The sequence below is a fragment of the Centroberyx gerrardi genome, chromosome 8 (assembly GCF_048128805.1).
Source record: "Centroberyx gerrardi isolate f3 chromosome 8, fCenGer3.hap1.cur.20231027, whole genome shotgun sequence".
Taxonomy (NCBI): Eukaryota; Metazoa; Chordata; class Actinopteri; order Beryciformes; family Berycidae; genus Centroberyx; species Centroberyx gerrardi.
Window position 1 is genome coordinate 32,500,755 of NC_136004.1, and position 16,308 is coordinate 32,517,062.

General features: G+C 41.2%; 1 protein-coding gene across 1 annotated transcript; it reads right to left on the reverse strand.

Moving 5' to 3' along the window:
- Window positions 1-14,731: 14,731 nt before the first annotated feature.
- ier3 (immediate early response 3) lies at window positions 14,732-15,968 on the reverse strand. The gene has a single exon (XM_071920267.2). It carries the CDS (start codon window positions 15,890-15,892, stop codon window positions 15,281-15,283), a length of 612 nt encoding a protein of 203 aa, XP_071776368.1. The 5' UTR covers window positions 15,893-15,968; the 3' UTR covers window positions 14,732-15,280.
- Window positions 15,969-16,308: the final 340 nt, after the last annotated feature.

Genomic DNA, 16,308 nt, shown 5'->3' on the forward strand with positions numbered 1-16,308 from the left:
TGTCCCGCACCGTCGGCACTAGTCGGACCCCTGTCGGCGGCTTTTCGGCTGATTGAGCGTGTTGAATCGGCGGCGGAGCCCGTCGGTGAGAGAGATCACTCTGATTGGCACGAGAAGAGAAACGGAAGTGACGAAAGCAAGCAAACAAGGGCACACACAGAAGGCTCTTCTCCATTCTCCATCTCTATTCCAATACGCGAATATTTTCACAATGACATGGCCGTCTGGAATGAAGAAACTGAAGACCAGCTGATCAGCATGATTCAGGAGAGGCCAGCTCTGTACGACATCACAGAAAAACATTATGCCAACCGAGTGGTGAAAACAGAACTCTGGCGTGAGATTGAAAATAAACTGTTCTACCGACTACCGCCACCTGCTGGTATGGAGAGTTATTTCTCCTCACGCAGGCGCAGTGAGGTGTGTTTGCGGTGTGTTCAAGTGCAACTTTTTGGACCAGACACAGGCGATGTGAGGCGACGCAACAGTCGGCCTTCGTCGCCGCTGGATGTCGGTTTGGTGTGTCAGGGCCTATAGACGTCGTTTCTCGCTCTCGGCTGGAGATGTGGTCCAGTGGTTAGCGAGCAGGCCCGGTGACCAGAAGATCCCCGGGTCAGTTCCCCCAGCTGACAGCATGTTGTCCTGCAGTGAGACAGCAGATCAGAGCGTCACCAAACGCCCTGTTTGTAATTGAGAAATGCTTCTTAACGTGAGAAATAGGAAGTGTTTCTCTCTTTCCTCCTTTGTTCCCTCCTTGGACAAACCAGTGTTCTGAATGCTCCGATGTTACAGAGTGTGTTATTCTGTCGCTCAGTGTTTCCGCGGTAACGAGACAGGAACAGGAAACACAAAGTGACATAAGTCATCATGACCGTGATCTGAACCTATATGACATAAAGGGGAACATGCACATACATGCGCTGGAGTGTGAGTGAGCTATGAGTCCGCATTCCTGCCAGTCCACCCGGTGAGCCTCAGCGGGACGGGCGGTGCAGTCCGTCAGGGGATCGAACCTGCGGCCTCCAGATACGTCCGGAAGTCCGAAATTCCTTCTTCCTGCTTCCAACAGAGCGGAACGGACCTTCAAGTTTTATGAGTTTTCAGAGATTCAGTTGTCTAACGTCACGTCACATGGCAGCACGTGTTGCATTACTTTTAACATGTTTATAATCAGCCAAATACACTTAAATACACTTAAATACACTTAAATTTAGATTTTTTTTGATTGCATGACCATAAATCTATCACAACTACGGAAGCCCATTGAGGACATATTATTCATACATTTTATTTACTCTGTTTTCATTTTCTTTGTTTTCTTGAGATATCGAGTTATTTATGTCATTATTTCAAGATAACACATTTTGTTATCCCAAGATAATGAGAAATGTTTCTCAATCTAATCATCTGCCAGGCCTTGAATAAAGAGAAATGTGATCAATATCCTCCTTCCTTTTTCACTTAAGAAGCATCCCAGCCTCCTCTCTGTTTTCCTATGTCTTTCCATACTGTATTTCTATTTAAGGATGAAATTTCTTTCAATTTCATCCTGACAGTTCAGACCCACAGTCCGGTTTTGAAGGTGTCGTCCTTCCTGACTCTCGGCAGACATTCCTTTCATTCCTCTGGTTTCTCTCTCTGACTCTGGGATTCGCGGCAGGAGCAGGTTTGATCAGGCAGGAGCAGGTTTTATCAGGCAGGAGCAGGTTTCATCAGGCAGGAGCAGAAGTTTACAGGAACTTCACAGAAGGGAAATCCCTTTATTTCAGACGGTGGAATTACAGTTCGGATGAAAAATCACTTACAACACAGAGCAAGCTGCAGTGTAACAGTGAACACAACGAATAGGACAAAGTGCGACTGCAGCTGAATAATAATAATAAATAATAATAATAAAGGTGGTGATGGTGGGCCAGGATGTAATTCTCCTTTTGAAAATATGGAAGAATTGTTTTCTTTTTCTTTGAATCCATTTTTTGACTGTAAAGATAAAATGCTTGCAATTCTGGGGAGAACTGGTATTAAAGTGTGAGAAAAACTCATCTCTTTCTTTATAATACAAATACTAATAGTAATAGTAATACTACAACTACTATTAATAATAATAATGGTTTATAATAAATATAATAAAAAGTGCTTCACAGGCAGACATAAAAACAAGAAAGTAAAAGACATAATGGGAAGGTAAAACTAGTAAACACAATCATAAAAAACAGGTTAAAAGAATAAATAAATGTATAAAATGAAATGAGATTAAAAAAAAACAAGAAACAACACAAGATTAAAAATAGGCACCGTAAAAAACACATAAAAATAAGTGTATGAAAGTGTGTTTTAGTGTAAAAGTTGAGGAAACGAACAGCATCCGCCCTTTAAAACCAAACGGATGTTGAAGAGAAGAAGAAAAGAAAAGATAAAAAGGAAGTGAGTTAATTTTCCTTCAGCACATTTCAGACTTTATTTCATAATTCGGTTTCATCACTTTGCTGCTGAAAGATCAGATTTCATCACATCAGGTTCAACTCTGTGTGTGTGTGTGTGTGTGTGTGTAAGGGAGTGTCAGGTATGTGTGTGTGTGTTTAGTGTGTGTGTGTGAAATAGAGAGAGAGTGAGTAAGAGTGCATCTGTATGTGTGTGTGTGTGTGTGTGTGTGTGTGCGTGCATGCGTGCATGTGTGTGTGTGTGTGTTTGTGTGCGATTTGCACCACACACACGTAGATTATATAATGAAACTTTATTGATCCCTCATTGACCAATATGGAGAATTAAATATTAAAAAAACAAGTAAATACAATGAAACAACACACTGAAAATATACAGCAAATTAATAAATATCTGTAGAAACAAGGTGAAGCGGATGTTCAGGAATGTGAGGTGTGTCTGCGTAGGAGTGTGTGAACAGGATGTGGGTCTGATCCCGCTGAAACGCCCAGGTGTGTGTGTGTGTGTGTGTGTGTGTGTGTGTGGGGGGGGGGTGTAGAGGCACCTCAACATCCAGTCAAACACACCAGACACACAGCCAACTGTCCATACTGTGTCCCACACTCCTCTCTCTCTCTCTGGCTGCGTTCACACTGTTCAACTCATGAATGAACTCAGCAATTCCAATTCAACTGAGGAACTGGAATTGGGAAAAAAGCTACAAAAAATACTATTAATGAGCTTATATTTCGCATTAAATTAGTACAGCCTGAAAAACTGTAAAGATAAATGTAACAGAACCTGGTCACACTTTCTAAAACACAGTCTGGATCCTCCTGGACATACAGTAGCCATCTTGTAAGTTAAAATTAAGTTGTGTATTTCATATTTTTTATTTATTTATCCCCTTTTTTTTATACAGACATACAGGGATACACAGTATATAGAGGGAGTGTGAGGAACGGAGGGAAGCTGGGAGGTTTTAAATCTATTTTCTTTGATGTCTTCTTTTTTGTTTCTGCATAAGAAATGATACAATCAGATTTCATTTGAAGTTGCTAAATACAGAAATGCATTCCCTTACCGGTTAATACAAATATTTTGAAAACTCAATAAAAATATTACTGAAAACCACATACCACATATCTGAGATTACACACAGTGTTATATATTATCAATACTGAATATCATAACATGTTAAAGGAGCCTTTCAGCTGGTGTTTGATGCAGAACATGTGATGGTAATCCATTATGACTGAATGCGTTTGATTTGTTGAACTGTCTTTTATTTGATTCATTATGTTTGATTGTTTGAGAAGTGGAATTTCATGGAATTCAGTTCTGTCTCCTGTCATTCCAGTTCAATTCACATTCTGTAATTCGGCCTGCAGTGTGAACGAAGCCGTACAGTCCGCCTGACGCCCTGCTCCGGGTTCAATTATACTGTTTTCCCTGCTGTATCCTTTCACTTTGCTGCTGCAACTTGACTCATCTTGTCTTAATCTCTGGCCAATACTGAAAAAATTCCATTAATACTGAACTAGTACTATAAATATAGCAGTCAAATAACTATGAATATTCATCTCCTAGTTCCATACACAGCAGTGCTGCCATGCCATGGACATGAGCGTGTGACACAGGAACATGCCGCACATACCAGACATGATGAGTGTTGAAACACTGTGATGCATGACAGCAGCAGGAGAGGCGACAGGATGCTGATGTCACCTGAACCGCATCACACCTGAACCGCATCACACCTGAACCGCACCTGAACCGCATCACACCTGAACCGCAGAGGAGAGAAGTGAGGGACGATGTACAGCGAGACGGTTGTTATCACAAAATAACTGATTCAGAGTCTCCCTGTACATTATCCTGCTTATTACACAGCTACTCACCGAAGACATTAATCATTTGACACAGAATATTGATTTAATATGATTTTATTTCAGCCTAATTTTGAAGCGTCTAATAGTTCAGCAGGACTGTAACCGTAACCAAATAGAACATAAATGTAAAGAAAGTATAAATAAACAAATATAAAACATTATCTTGTACACAGCCTATGGACTTCTCTGTTGTATATTTTTTTTAAATTGCTGTGTATGCATTGTTTGAATATGTAATAATGTATTTACTGCTTGTGCTAAAACTGGGCTTTGTGAGAGCTGAAGCAGAGACGCAGCGTTGAAATCAGTTAGAGCTCAGTGGATTATTTATTTTGTCTAATTAATTTCAGTCAAAGCTGGAATCTAGAACTTTTTTCCAGTAATAAATAGTTATGTTATCTGTCTAGACCGTGGAGTCAGGTTACCAACTGGCTCTCCATAGATCGCTGTTCAAATGTTTGAGCAGCTAAGATGAAAGTCTGCTAACTATCCAGCTAACGTTAGCCAACACAGGTGCCGCTAGCTATTTAGCATGCTAGCTATTTAGCATGCTAGCCGACTCAAAGAGCTGACATTGAAAATAGTTTTTGGCTAACCTGACTGTAGGCTGCTGTTACTGTTATTTACACCATTGTAATAGCGATGTTAACGCCTAATTTCATTGCAAAAGTTACAGTGAAAGTCAGATTTCTTGGTCTGGCGGCCATTTTTACTGACGAGCCTCACAGGCTGCTTCACCTTCAACTGTTGACCAGCCTGCTGCACACGGATATTACCTCTGGAATATATCCATGGACTCATCCGAATCTGCATTTACAATTTGCATTTATTTGCACTCTCTCTATAGTTTTATATTATGTACATTACTTTTATTTTATTACCTCTTTTCTTTTATTACCTATTTGATTTCCTTGGCACTCTTCTGCTGCTGTGACACCTTCTCCAAGTGGATCAATACAGTGCTATCTTATCTTATCTTATCTTATCTTATCTTATCGTATCTTATCTTATCGCACCATTTCAAATTTTCACTGCCAGAAGGGGAGAGAAATCAGGGAAATCCCAGATTTCTGCTTTAAATAAATGGTTGATTGTGCAGTTTCTGTCAGAGTTTGTCTCCTCCTGTTGAAACACACACAGCCTGACCAACCAACGTTTATAAGTCATTGTTTTCCTCATCGAGGGTCAAAGGTTGAGGAGTGTCATTTTCATTTCTTCTTTCATATATAATCTGGGTGTTGTGAATCCCTTTGAGACTGTAACTGTGATTCACGGCTGTATAAATAAACCTGACTTGTCACGCTGATAAAGACTTTCTGCAGAAATGTTGTTTTTTCTGCACTGACAAAGAAGAAGATAAAGGCTTTTTGGTCGAGACGTCACTGAAGTTTCCCTTTATCTTTCTTTCTGATGCAGCCAGGGAATCTCCCATTACACTTCAAATCTGTTAATCTCACACACACACACACACACACACACACACACTCCCTCTCCTGTGCATGTTCAAACACATTCTGCCCACATTCTGAACCTGCCTTCCTCCCTCCTTCTCTTTCTTCTCCTTTGTCCTCTCACTTCCTGTCCACCCTCCTTTTCCCTCTCCTCCTTTCCTTTCTCGTTCTGTCTCCTCTCTCTCTCTATCTCTCCCTCCCTCCCTCTCTCTCTCTGGTATGACCTGGTGTGCCTCTCTCTCTCTCTCTCTCTCCTGCCAGCGGTGACTCATCCTGTTGGAATGCAGATTTCTCATCTCTCTTCTCGCTCTTCCTGCTTTCCAGAAACGCTCTCTCCTCCGCTTTTTCTTTCCAGGCGCTCGCTCTTACATGATCGCTCTACAGTCACAGGATCTGACCTTTGCACTCCGTATTTTGGTTGCTAATAAATACAATTTCGGTGATTTAGAAAATGAAGCATATTCTGCTGTTGCTCTTTGTATAACCTGCTAAGTAACTTCTGATCCCAGTGGGGGAATTGTGTTGTTTTTGTGTCCTAAGGTCTGGTTTGCTCTATTCTTATTTCTGTTCTATTTTTTTCCCCACAGGAGTCAATGAGTTTTAATGTAATGTAATGTAATCTAAAGTCTAATGTAATCTAAAACACTTCTGCTTCACCTGGAATTCAATGGAAAATTTTGCAAAACTAACTCAGGATTGAAGCAGAGCGGGAGGTCTTTACTGTATTTCTGTTACAGTTTTAGTTCTTATGTTTAATATGGTTCTAAAAACGCTGCTGTTACAACTTAAAGAAGCATTCAGGTTCAGATAAAACGGGTGAAAAAATAGAATAAGTTAAAGGAGAATAGCGAGTTAAAGCCCATTTATTTCTGTCTACATCTAGTTCACATTTCCCACAATCATTTTGCAATGAATGCTGCACGTAGTTCCATTTTTTTAAACCAAACTCTCCGGTGTCAAACCTAGCTTGAAATGAACTGCTGTCCTGCTAAATAAAAAGCCTTGGATGTGACAGTAAAGTGTTTTTGAGGATTATTATATAATAGTAATACTATAATATTATTACAGGCAGCAGAGCGGAGCGTAACGCAGCGCTGAGATGAAAACACTCGACTCAGCTCACTGAAATGAGGAGAAAACAGAAAGTCTGGCTTCGTGTTTCCTGTGATGGATTCTGTCGCTCTGTGGAAGTTTGTTTCTTCGGTAGCTGAGTAACAGCCAAGCTCAACAACAACATGATCTGATGCTAACAAACTAAAAAACTAAAAAAAGAAGAAAAAGATGTTTCTCTGCAGTCAGACGCACGCTGCAGGAAGCTGATCCTCCCTTCCCAACCGCAACTCTGCTCCCAACACGCTCCGACACGTGTGTGTGGGTGTGTGTGTGTGTGTGTGTGTGTGTGTGTTTACTGGTGAGATAGTTTGAATTAAGTCTGTTTTGAATAAATGCTTGTTGTGTATAAAGAGCTATCACGCAAGGAGGAAGAAGAAGCTGAGCAGAGGCTTTCCACTGAGGGTTTTGCCGTTTGTGTATGTGTGTGTGTGTGTGTGTGTGTGTGTGTGTGTGTGGGCAGTGGACAACCACAGCTTCCGATTAGCAGCTGGTTCAGTGAGGTCACCTTGGAAGTCACACACACACAGTCATGGCTTTTCTTTAGTATAAAATTTTCCGTATTATTCTTGCATCTGCTGTTTCTTCAGTTTACCATAAATGTATTATACATGGAGCCTACACATATTATAATATAGACCGGAGCAGCTAGAGATATGAAGTTATTGAGTTTTATCTTTATCTGAGTTTATCATAATATGGTTTAGCCGCAGAAGATACAGGCTGTTAGTCAGACTGGTATGTGGGAAGTCTTAAAGTTGCCGTCCAGAGTGTGACAAGGCTCGGGCCGCCATGACACCCGACCATGACAACATCCAGCCGAAAACGAGAACTATACTCATATTATTGTATTTTTATGCATTTAACATCTGTATTATAATTACAGTCCCCCAACACTAACGGTGACACGAAACCCTAACTCCAGTTTTAAACTTTTTTGTTTTATTTTAGTGGAATTTTAAAGTGTACATGGTCCATGTGGCACAAAGTAAGTTTCATAACCCTTGGGTCCATGAAACCCCATTCAAAATCCACTATAATTTCGAAAAATGCATATTGCAATTCTGAAAATATGGCCGTTTTGGTACCTTTATTTCCCCCGGTTGACCGAACACATTATGCTCTTTTCCATAATGTGAAATGAAAGAGCTTTAATTAACTCAGTCACATTTTACAGTGTTAGATGATAACCTAACACTAATGGATATAGCTAATGGCTGTTCCAGACTATTCCAGACTGTACTTTAGGTCAGTGTTATATCAGCCTGGCTGGCGGTCAGATAAGAACTCTCCGGGGAATAAGACTTTAGTAAATAAACTATTTTCCACTGACCTTGACTGGATGTGAGCTCCAGTGTTGTTGTTGGATCCAAACACAAAGTCCGACCACAGGAAGCTTTGGGGGCAAAATTTGGTTTCAGTGTTTGGGTTAAATTATCTGCTGTAAACTCCTCATGGTCCACTAATCCACCGCTGTGATATGTATACAGTAGTAAAATGTGGTTGCGTCACAAATCTGCTTTCAGCTGTGTCTCCATGATGGAGGAACATGTAGAACTGTGTGTTAGTTAATAAAATGTAAATCTGTAGAACTGTGTGTTAGTTAATAAAATGTAAATCTGTAGAACTGTGTGTTAGTTAATAAAGTGTAAATCTGTATGAAGCAGCTAGAAGCAGAGAGCAGCTGAGTCAGCTTGTTGTGGTGTGGCTGTAGATCCATTCAGTAACGTTCTCAGTAAAAGTGAATAGTGTGATAAGGTGGATTTGGTTACTGTGACACAGTAAACTGTCTTGTCTTTAGCCCTAGTCTCTACTCCAAAACACTCTGAGTTGTAGCTTGAGAAGAGTCAGCTCAGTTAACCTGAACAAACTGTTAGCTAGCTAACTAGCCGGCAAACACACTGATGTTAATGTGAACACGCTAGCCGCTACTAGATACGTTAGCTAGTGTGCTAATCAGATGTGTTAACAACAAGACAGTGATGGTTAGCTGACCAGATACTATGGTTAGCTAGCTAACAAGCTGACATTATCTAAACACTAAATCAATCAGATGGATCAGTGATGAAATGATCAGTTCAGTCAGAAACAGACAGAAATTAACCGTCTGTTCAATTCTGTTGAGACGACAGAAACACAGTCAGCTGTTCACAGAGCTGAGGACCTCCAAGATGGCCGCCAGAGGGGCATTATGTCACCTGAAAGATCTCTATAGTCTACTGTCTATATGTCGAAGGAAGTGAACCAAATTTAAAAATTACAAAATACAAAATTTTCCACTCTGGTTCAGACCAAAGAAGAGCAGCTGGAGGTGCGGCATCACCTGCAGACAGGTAGAGACACGACTGGGCCCCTGAAATCATTTTCTTATGTAATATCTAATCATTAGGTTTCTATTGCACAGCTCTCTCTCTCTCTCTCTCTCTCTCTCTCTCTCTCTCTCACTCTCACACACACACACACACACACACACACACACACACACACACAGCCTAAACAATGCAGAAAGGAGATTGAAGCCTCTGGATAAGGAGTGGCATTAATAACTGCTTAGCTACATGTTGGTTTACTTTAGGAGTCATAGCCTACATAACGAGTTTATAATTACATAGTGAGTGTATAATCTAACCAGCTCTGCTCCAAATCTTTCTTTTTTATTGTCTGATTTCAAAGCGATCCCATTGCTTTACACTGACGGCCACTTCTGTACATGTCGCGCCTCAACATCCTGCATCCTACATCAAGTTAGAGAAGCAAGATGGTCCTGAAAGGCAATATTTTTAATTGCAATTTAAATGGATCAATGTAACACAAATCTCTAATAACCTTGTTCACATGGATTCGTTTGATAATCAGTCAGTATATTCCATGCACCATGTTGTTTGCTTTGTAAATACAACATCCGGGTTACTGCGTCTGGTGACCTTTGACCTGCACAGTTTGAAAAAACCCATAAGAAATCTGACTGAGGTGTTTACATCCTGTGGATAGAAATACATTGGTCGGTCACAACGTTTTCACAGACTGGCTTAGATATTTTATAAGCATAGATATTCTGACAAACCCCTTTTGGACTCATTAGCTGCGTTTTCATGGAGCCTTTTATTCCACTAGTAATCTGAATAGTAGCCCAATCAGAATAAAAATGCCTCATATAACCACCTCAATCAGGATAAACCGACAGGGTTAACCCTTTCATAATCCGTTCAATGGATAAAATTTCATCAACGCTCATTCTGATCACTTTCTTTGGTTGGAATATCTAAACTCTTTCTGCTCACGCTCGCCCATTTGACGTAACTGACGTCAATGACGTTTACTAGTTTCCGGGAGAATTTAAATGGCTGCGCTTGTTATTTACGCCGGGGAACTCAGGCTTGACGAAGGCGGCGAAGCCCGTTTTTATATCAAGTTCTGAATCCGCCCGCCCGGGCCAGTTTCAGCGTACGCCGGTGACAATTACAAGTGTACCCAATCATTGCGGGTGCAAAACAAAACATCTTTTTCTGACACTTTTGGAGTCGTATGTTCTAAAACTGTTGCTTCATCAGAAAGAACAGCAGTAAAGCAATAAATGGTGCCAAGCGCCCGACGCAGGTCCATCTTTTAAAAACTTCAGCCCATGTTAGAGTGCTGGATTCTGTATTTTGCGCATGTCAGAGACTTTTATTCTGATTACATACTGTGGAGCATGTAAACACACACCATGCGATCCTTTTATTTAGCGCTCATGTAAACACTTGCGAGGGAATCTTCATTCTGAATGATTTCATTCAGAATTTAAAAATATGGCTCACGTAACCGCAGCTATCGTTAGCAGCAAGAGGCAACGGAGCTGTTTCAACCGACAGCTGACTCTGGAGCCAGTATTGTCTCTGGGTCCAAGACTACAGGAAGAAGAGACAAATAGGTCCAGAATCGTGGAACGTATCTTTTAAGCTGAAATTTAAAGGGAAACTCAGAGTGCGAGGGGTTAAGATCATCCGCTCTGAAGACGCAGTGTACGTGACCGACTACATAGTAACCTCAACATAAACATCAACACGGTCTTCCCTAAACGCCCCGAGGTGTGTTTCTCCTGCATGCCTCCATCCTCCTCCACGAAACATAACACTTATATCGATGTCAACGGTGATTAATGCACATGAGGTCATACAGTACGTTTGTATAAGAATCGATGCTGTCCCGTATGAATATTAATCATTAGAATAACACGGGAGTCCCAGGAGCCTCGGGGGCAAACTGCACGGCTTCACATCGCATTCAGTGTTACTCATCGCTGCACAGACGCGATGATGTAACCTCAGCGTGCAGCAGAGCGGCTCGTCTGATTGGCTGATGACTCAGCACGAATCAGATTTTATAACCCGGATAATAACCGTCTGGAAAAGGTGAAAGTGAGTCTGCAGTAGAAAGTTATTCTGTGGTCATACGTCCTGGAAGGAAGCAGAGAAGTCCGCCCAACACCGAACCAGCTGCATAAAGTTCATGAATGACCCGTGATCCCCAAAGAGCAAAAGGGTTTGAGTCAAGGAAGTCAAGATCACTGTGGACTGATGGGGTCTGATGTCAAATTCCCAATTGTAACATTTTTTACATTTTCCCTCATAACTCACAGATGTCTTCAAATACAGCAGTCATCCTTTGATATAACAAACATATATATGTGCTCTAATTAATAATACAAACTGATATATTTTCACTGAGAAGGACAAGACTATAATATTGAATTTAAGGCAAGAAGCCATATTAACCCACTGTATCTCAAATAAAAGCACACCTCAAAGTAATCACATTACTGCTAGTATCGAGTAATGCTACTTCAGATTGATTTATTTTTTTAAGGTACGAATTCTATTAGATGTCAGGGACTGTATGCATTCAAAGCAAAAGTCTAGGCCTATTTCTATTTTTGCAGAAGGTTAGGCAGCTATTCTAGTGGTAACTAAATTTTAATTATTTTAAATTAGTTAAAAATATATTTCACTCGAATATATTGATCAGCTGATGAGTCAAGAACAGTCTTTAACCAAATACGTTAATGAAAGAGTAATTTCTGTGCTTAATTGACAATGAAAGGAACTTTGCTTTTGCAGAAACATGTAATATTCACATCTGTTGATATATAATATTGTTTGAACACATATAAAAATGAATTAATAGCCTATGTTCATTTTCTAATAGAGAAGTATGTCAACAGGGTGCTTACATTTGGGCATGTGGCTCGGGGGCAAAGTCTAACACAGTGTTATACACAGCTACTATACTAGAATAGGTTGTTCATGTTCATTTTTAACCATTGACCTAGAGATAAAAATTATATAAGTTTAAATTCATAGGTATCAAAACTGTAGACAGCAGAAGAAAAATACTGTACATCCAAAAAGTAACTTTCATACCTCAAAATCAGTTTTTTGTTGAAAATTTCTCCTGAGGTGAAGTGATCCTGCTTCTTTTCCTCAGGCAGAGAGAGAATCCTATTGAGCATGTGCACAGTAAGTGTCATCACTCTAGCTTGTTTCTGATTGGAGGAATTGAGGGGCGAATTCACAAAGAATGGATTGCGGCCGCTAATAGCACCATGTGTCATTTGCAACTGCTATTTGCTCCGTCTCAAGGACCGATTCACAAAAGATATTGTGCTAATTATATGCCAGCGCAAACACGCCCATAACCTGTTGCAGCTGTGTGCAATTTGCCCCTGTTTTGCGTCTGATTGCAATCATCAATGTGGCAAAGTATAAATGTTGCCTTAGAGAAAAATGATTTTTTTAGACCGCGAGCTGCAAGTCCTGACGGACGAGGTGCAGAGGCATTCCTCAAAACTTCAGGCAAGAAATTTAACCGGGACTGTGAGAAACCATATTTGGGATTTAATATCCCAGTCTGTCAGTGCTGTTGGTGTTTCCAAACGCACCTTCAGACTGCAAAAGAAGATGGCATGATTTGAAGCGGAGAACAAAGGAGAATGTAGGGGAGCTTTATTCATTTATTTTTCATGACACAATTGCATCCTGTCACTGCATCCTTTGTTTGTCATTGCATCTCACTGCATCCCAAAATAAACTAGAAGGGCACTCGGAGAGCGTAGACCTCCGCCAAGGCCAATCCAGTCTTATATGATATGCAAATGTGCAAGTGCAACCAATATACGGATCCGCTCCAAAATTGAATGGGTTCTTCCTTGGCCCATGCTACACCCTTCCACCAAGTTTCATGAAAATTGGGCCAGTAGTTTTTCCGTAATCCTGCTGACAGACAGACAAACACACAAACAAACGGCACCAAAAACGTGACATAACCTCCTTGGCGGAGGTAATACTGTAAATGAGTTTGAGCGGGGCTGTCCATGGTGCTGAATCTTTAGGCCAAAATAAAGCCCACTGTGCTGACTAGTAATGACTAGTGAGATAAGTGAAAATATTTTCAGAGTGAGAAATTGAGTTGTATTGATTGTTTGGTTCAGACTGTATTTACAGACAATTTTATTTTTTAGGTCACACAAAGGTGGAATTGTTGCAGAGACATTTGCAAGGTCAATTCAATTCAATTCTCAGTTAAATCAACAAGTGATAAAGTCTGGGCGTGACACCCCTTATAATAATAATGCACTTCAGTTACCACCAACTCTCTGAAGACGCTAATAATTTCACTCTAACTGCGTGTGGCAATTAGCGCCGACCTTTGTGAATTGGACTGTTTTTGCAATGAGGATCATTTGCATAGAAAGGGGCCAATTTTGCGCCAAATGTATGCATATTACCCAATTTAAATACGTGCAAATAGCACAGGAGCACCGAGACGCTATTTGCGTGGCAGCGCAGTTAGCGGGGCATTTCACCCTTTGCGAGTGCTTTGTGAATTACACGGTTTCTTTTTGTGTTATTTGCACAGGTTTAGCGTCAGCAAAAGCCGCGCAATCCTTTTGTGAATTCGCCCCTGAGTGTGTTACAATTGCCCCCTGTTACAATTGCCCCCGGTCTCCCCTATCTATCTATCTATCTATCTATCTATCTACCTATATATCTATCTATCTATCTAGATAACATTCCTTTTCGCTGCTCTCATTCTCTCTGACATGTTTTAACAGTCATAGTAATTCCAGTTATTAGCAACAGCAGTAATTTATTTGACTGTCTCTATATCTGTTTCTCTAAATCAACTAAGTGCGAAGCTAAACTGGCAGATTCCTCACATAGATGTAAAGTAATCTGATGTTTCCAGACTCTGTGTTTCTGCATCTGGTTTGCAGTAGAAAGGTTTTCTGCCAAGTGTTTGCAAAGCTGAATAACATGAACATAATATCTCTATTCATATAATTTTTAAGCTGACACCGTCCAATAGAAACAGTGAAGAGACAACGAAAATCTGCATCGCATAGATCTATTATCTCATGTTATATGTGATGAAAAGACCAATTTCTGTCATGCTTTTGTCAAGGATTGATATTCCAAATAGTAGAAAACCAATCAAGAGTGGATTGAGAAAGTCATTGCTTGAAGTTCATCATTCAATATCACTAAAATCTAGAAGATCCAGTCTGTAAAAGTGTTCTCATTGTGTCAATACAGGAGTTGAGTTACCTGCTATCCTAAAAATACCATGATTTGTTTTTATTTTGTGCAATTTGTCATTTTGTAAGAGTAGGTGTTACTTTTTTCAAATGGAGAAAATCTAATTTTGGTATGAAACTCTTCAAATAATCCAGATTTCTTGATTATAATCCAATGCAGACTGCAAGATATCCACAGCTGATGTTGACAGTAGATACTGATTATTGAACATAGACAGGAACCAGTAATAAAATGTCAACCATTAGTTATTGTGCACTTCAGTGAAAAGGCAGAAAACATGAACTTGTTTTAGAGACATTTTTTTATTACATTAAATTATTATATCATACAATAAATAGCAAATAGAATAAATAACTAAATAAGGCATTCTTCATAGTTCAACAAAACATAAGTGTCAGTTTCAAGTTGTTGGTCTATATGGTGAGTTTTCCTTGACAAAATAAAACTTGTAAAACTTCCAGTATGTTTGCCCGCAGGCCTAAGTGCAGTTAGGTAAAGTGACCTACAGACTTCTGTGTGTCATCACACGAAGATCAGTTCAAGTTTTTTTGTGCTGTTTCTTCTGTTCAAGTTTCAGTTTATTGCAAGTATCATCAGTTCAGTCCTTCAAGTGTCCCATCTGAGAGATTTCTCCACTCTCCACCTCGGACCTCCTCCACGCCCAGGGGGCTGCTGGCCGGGAGAAGCCGCGGTATGGAGCTTCCTCCCCGGCGGCGCCGCGCAGGGCGCACCGCTCCTCTCCGGGAGCTACCCGGATCAGCCCCGGCTCGGTTCATTTCTCGGTCTCAGGAGCACATTTGTGCTGTTTTCACCTGAACCAGTCTCAGTCCGCTCAGTTATCACTCCCCAGCCGATGGTAGACCAGCAGGGCCACCATGTAGCCGTTCCTGGTGCTCTGCTCGTACATGCGGCTCATCTCCGTCTCCAGACTGGGGCTGGGGCAGGTGGTGTTGAGGAGGATCTGGTCCCAGGATGAGCTACCATGACCGGTAAGTTTGTCCTTACAGCTCGATGTGGCTGTCAGACCCTCGGAGGCGCTGGCATCAGTGAGCTGCCGTGCTTGCTCCTCCGCGGACTGGAAGGGGAGGACCTGGTAGTCGCTGGCCGGGCTGTCGGTGCTGCCCAGCGGCGTCTCCACGCAGGGCTCCTCGGTGTAGATCTGCCACAGAACCACCAGGCACAGGATGACCAGCCAGCGCTTGGCAGGGCTTTTCTCCGCCGGTGGAAGGTACTTGCGGACCTTAGCAGGGTACATGACCCGGGTGCAGCGCTTCTTCGGCCGGATCGGCGCGTAAGAGCGCACGGCGGTAGCCTGGGCCGGTATCCGCTCAAAGGTGAAGATTTCCGGCTCTTTGCTCCGGACAGCCGCCACTCTGGAGTAAGAGAAGCTCTCCTGGCGGGTTGTAGGAATAGACAGAGTCATGCTGTTCGACCGTGTATACATTTTCTAGTAGTTTTGTGCGGGTTTGTCTCGTCTTTCTCCTTCTCTCTCGGTGACTCTGTAAGTCAGATATGCCTCAGCCGCTGCAGACCCAGGTTTATATCTTCTAGTTTTAGGTAGTTTTTCGGTACGCCCATACAGTCAGGCCACTCCCTGCGGCCCTGCCAACGCACCGAGTTTATTGCTCAAGCGGGTAAAGAACCTAAAAAATTGCATATTTGTAACCTTAGGCAGCTGTGAATCCGGACTGACGGGCTGGAAACCGCTTCTCAAATCTGTCAGATTAACTCAGCACATGTTTTCTTATTATAAGTACATTAAAAAATAATATCAGAATAAATCAAGTGGAGTTACTTGATTTAAAAACATTTTTAGTGAAAAAAATATCATTGTGATTATATGTGATTATATGTGACAAC

Excerpts from the sequence above, each read along its gene's own strand:
- ier3 (XM_071920267.2), bottom strand. The coding sequence starts at position 15,892 with ATGTATACACGGTCGAACAGCATGACTCTGTCTATTCCTACAACCCGC.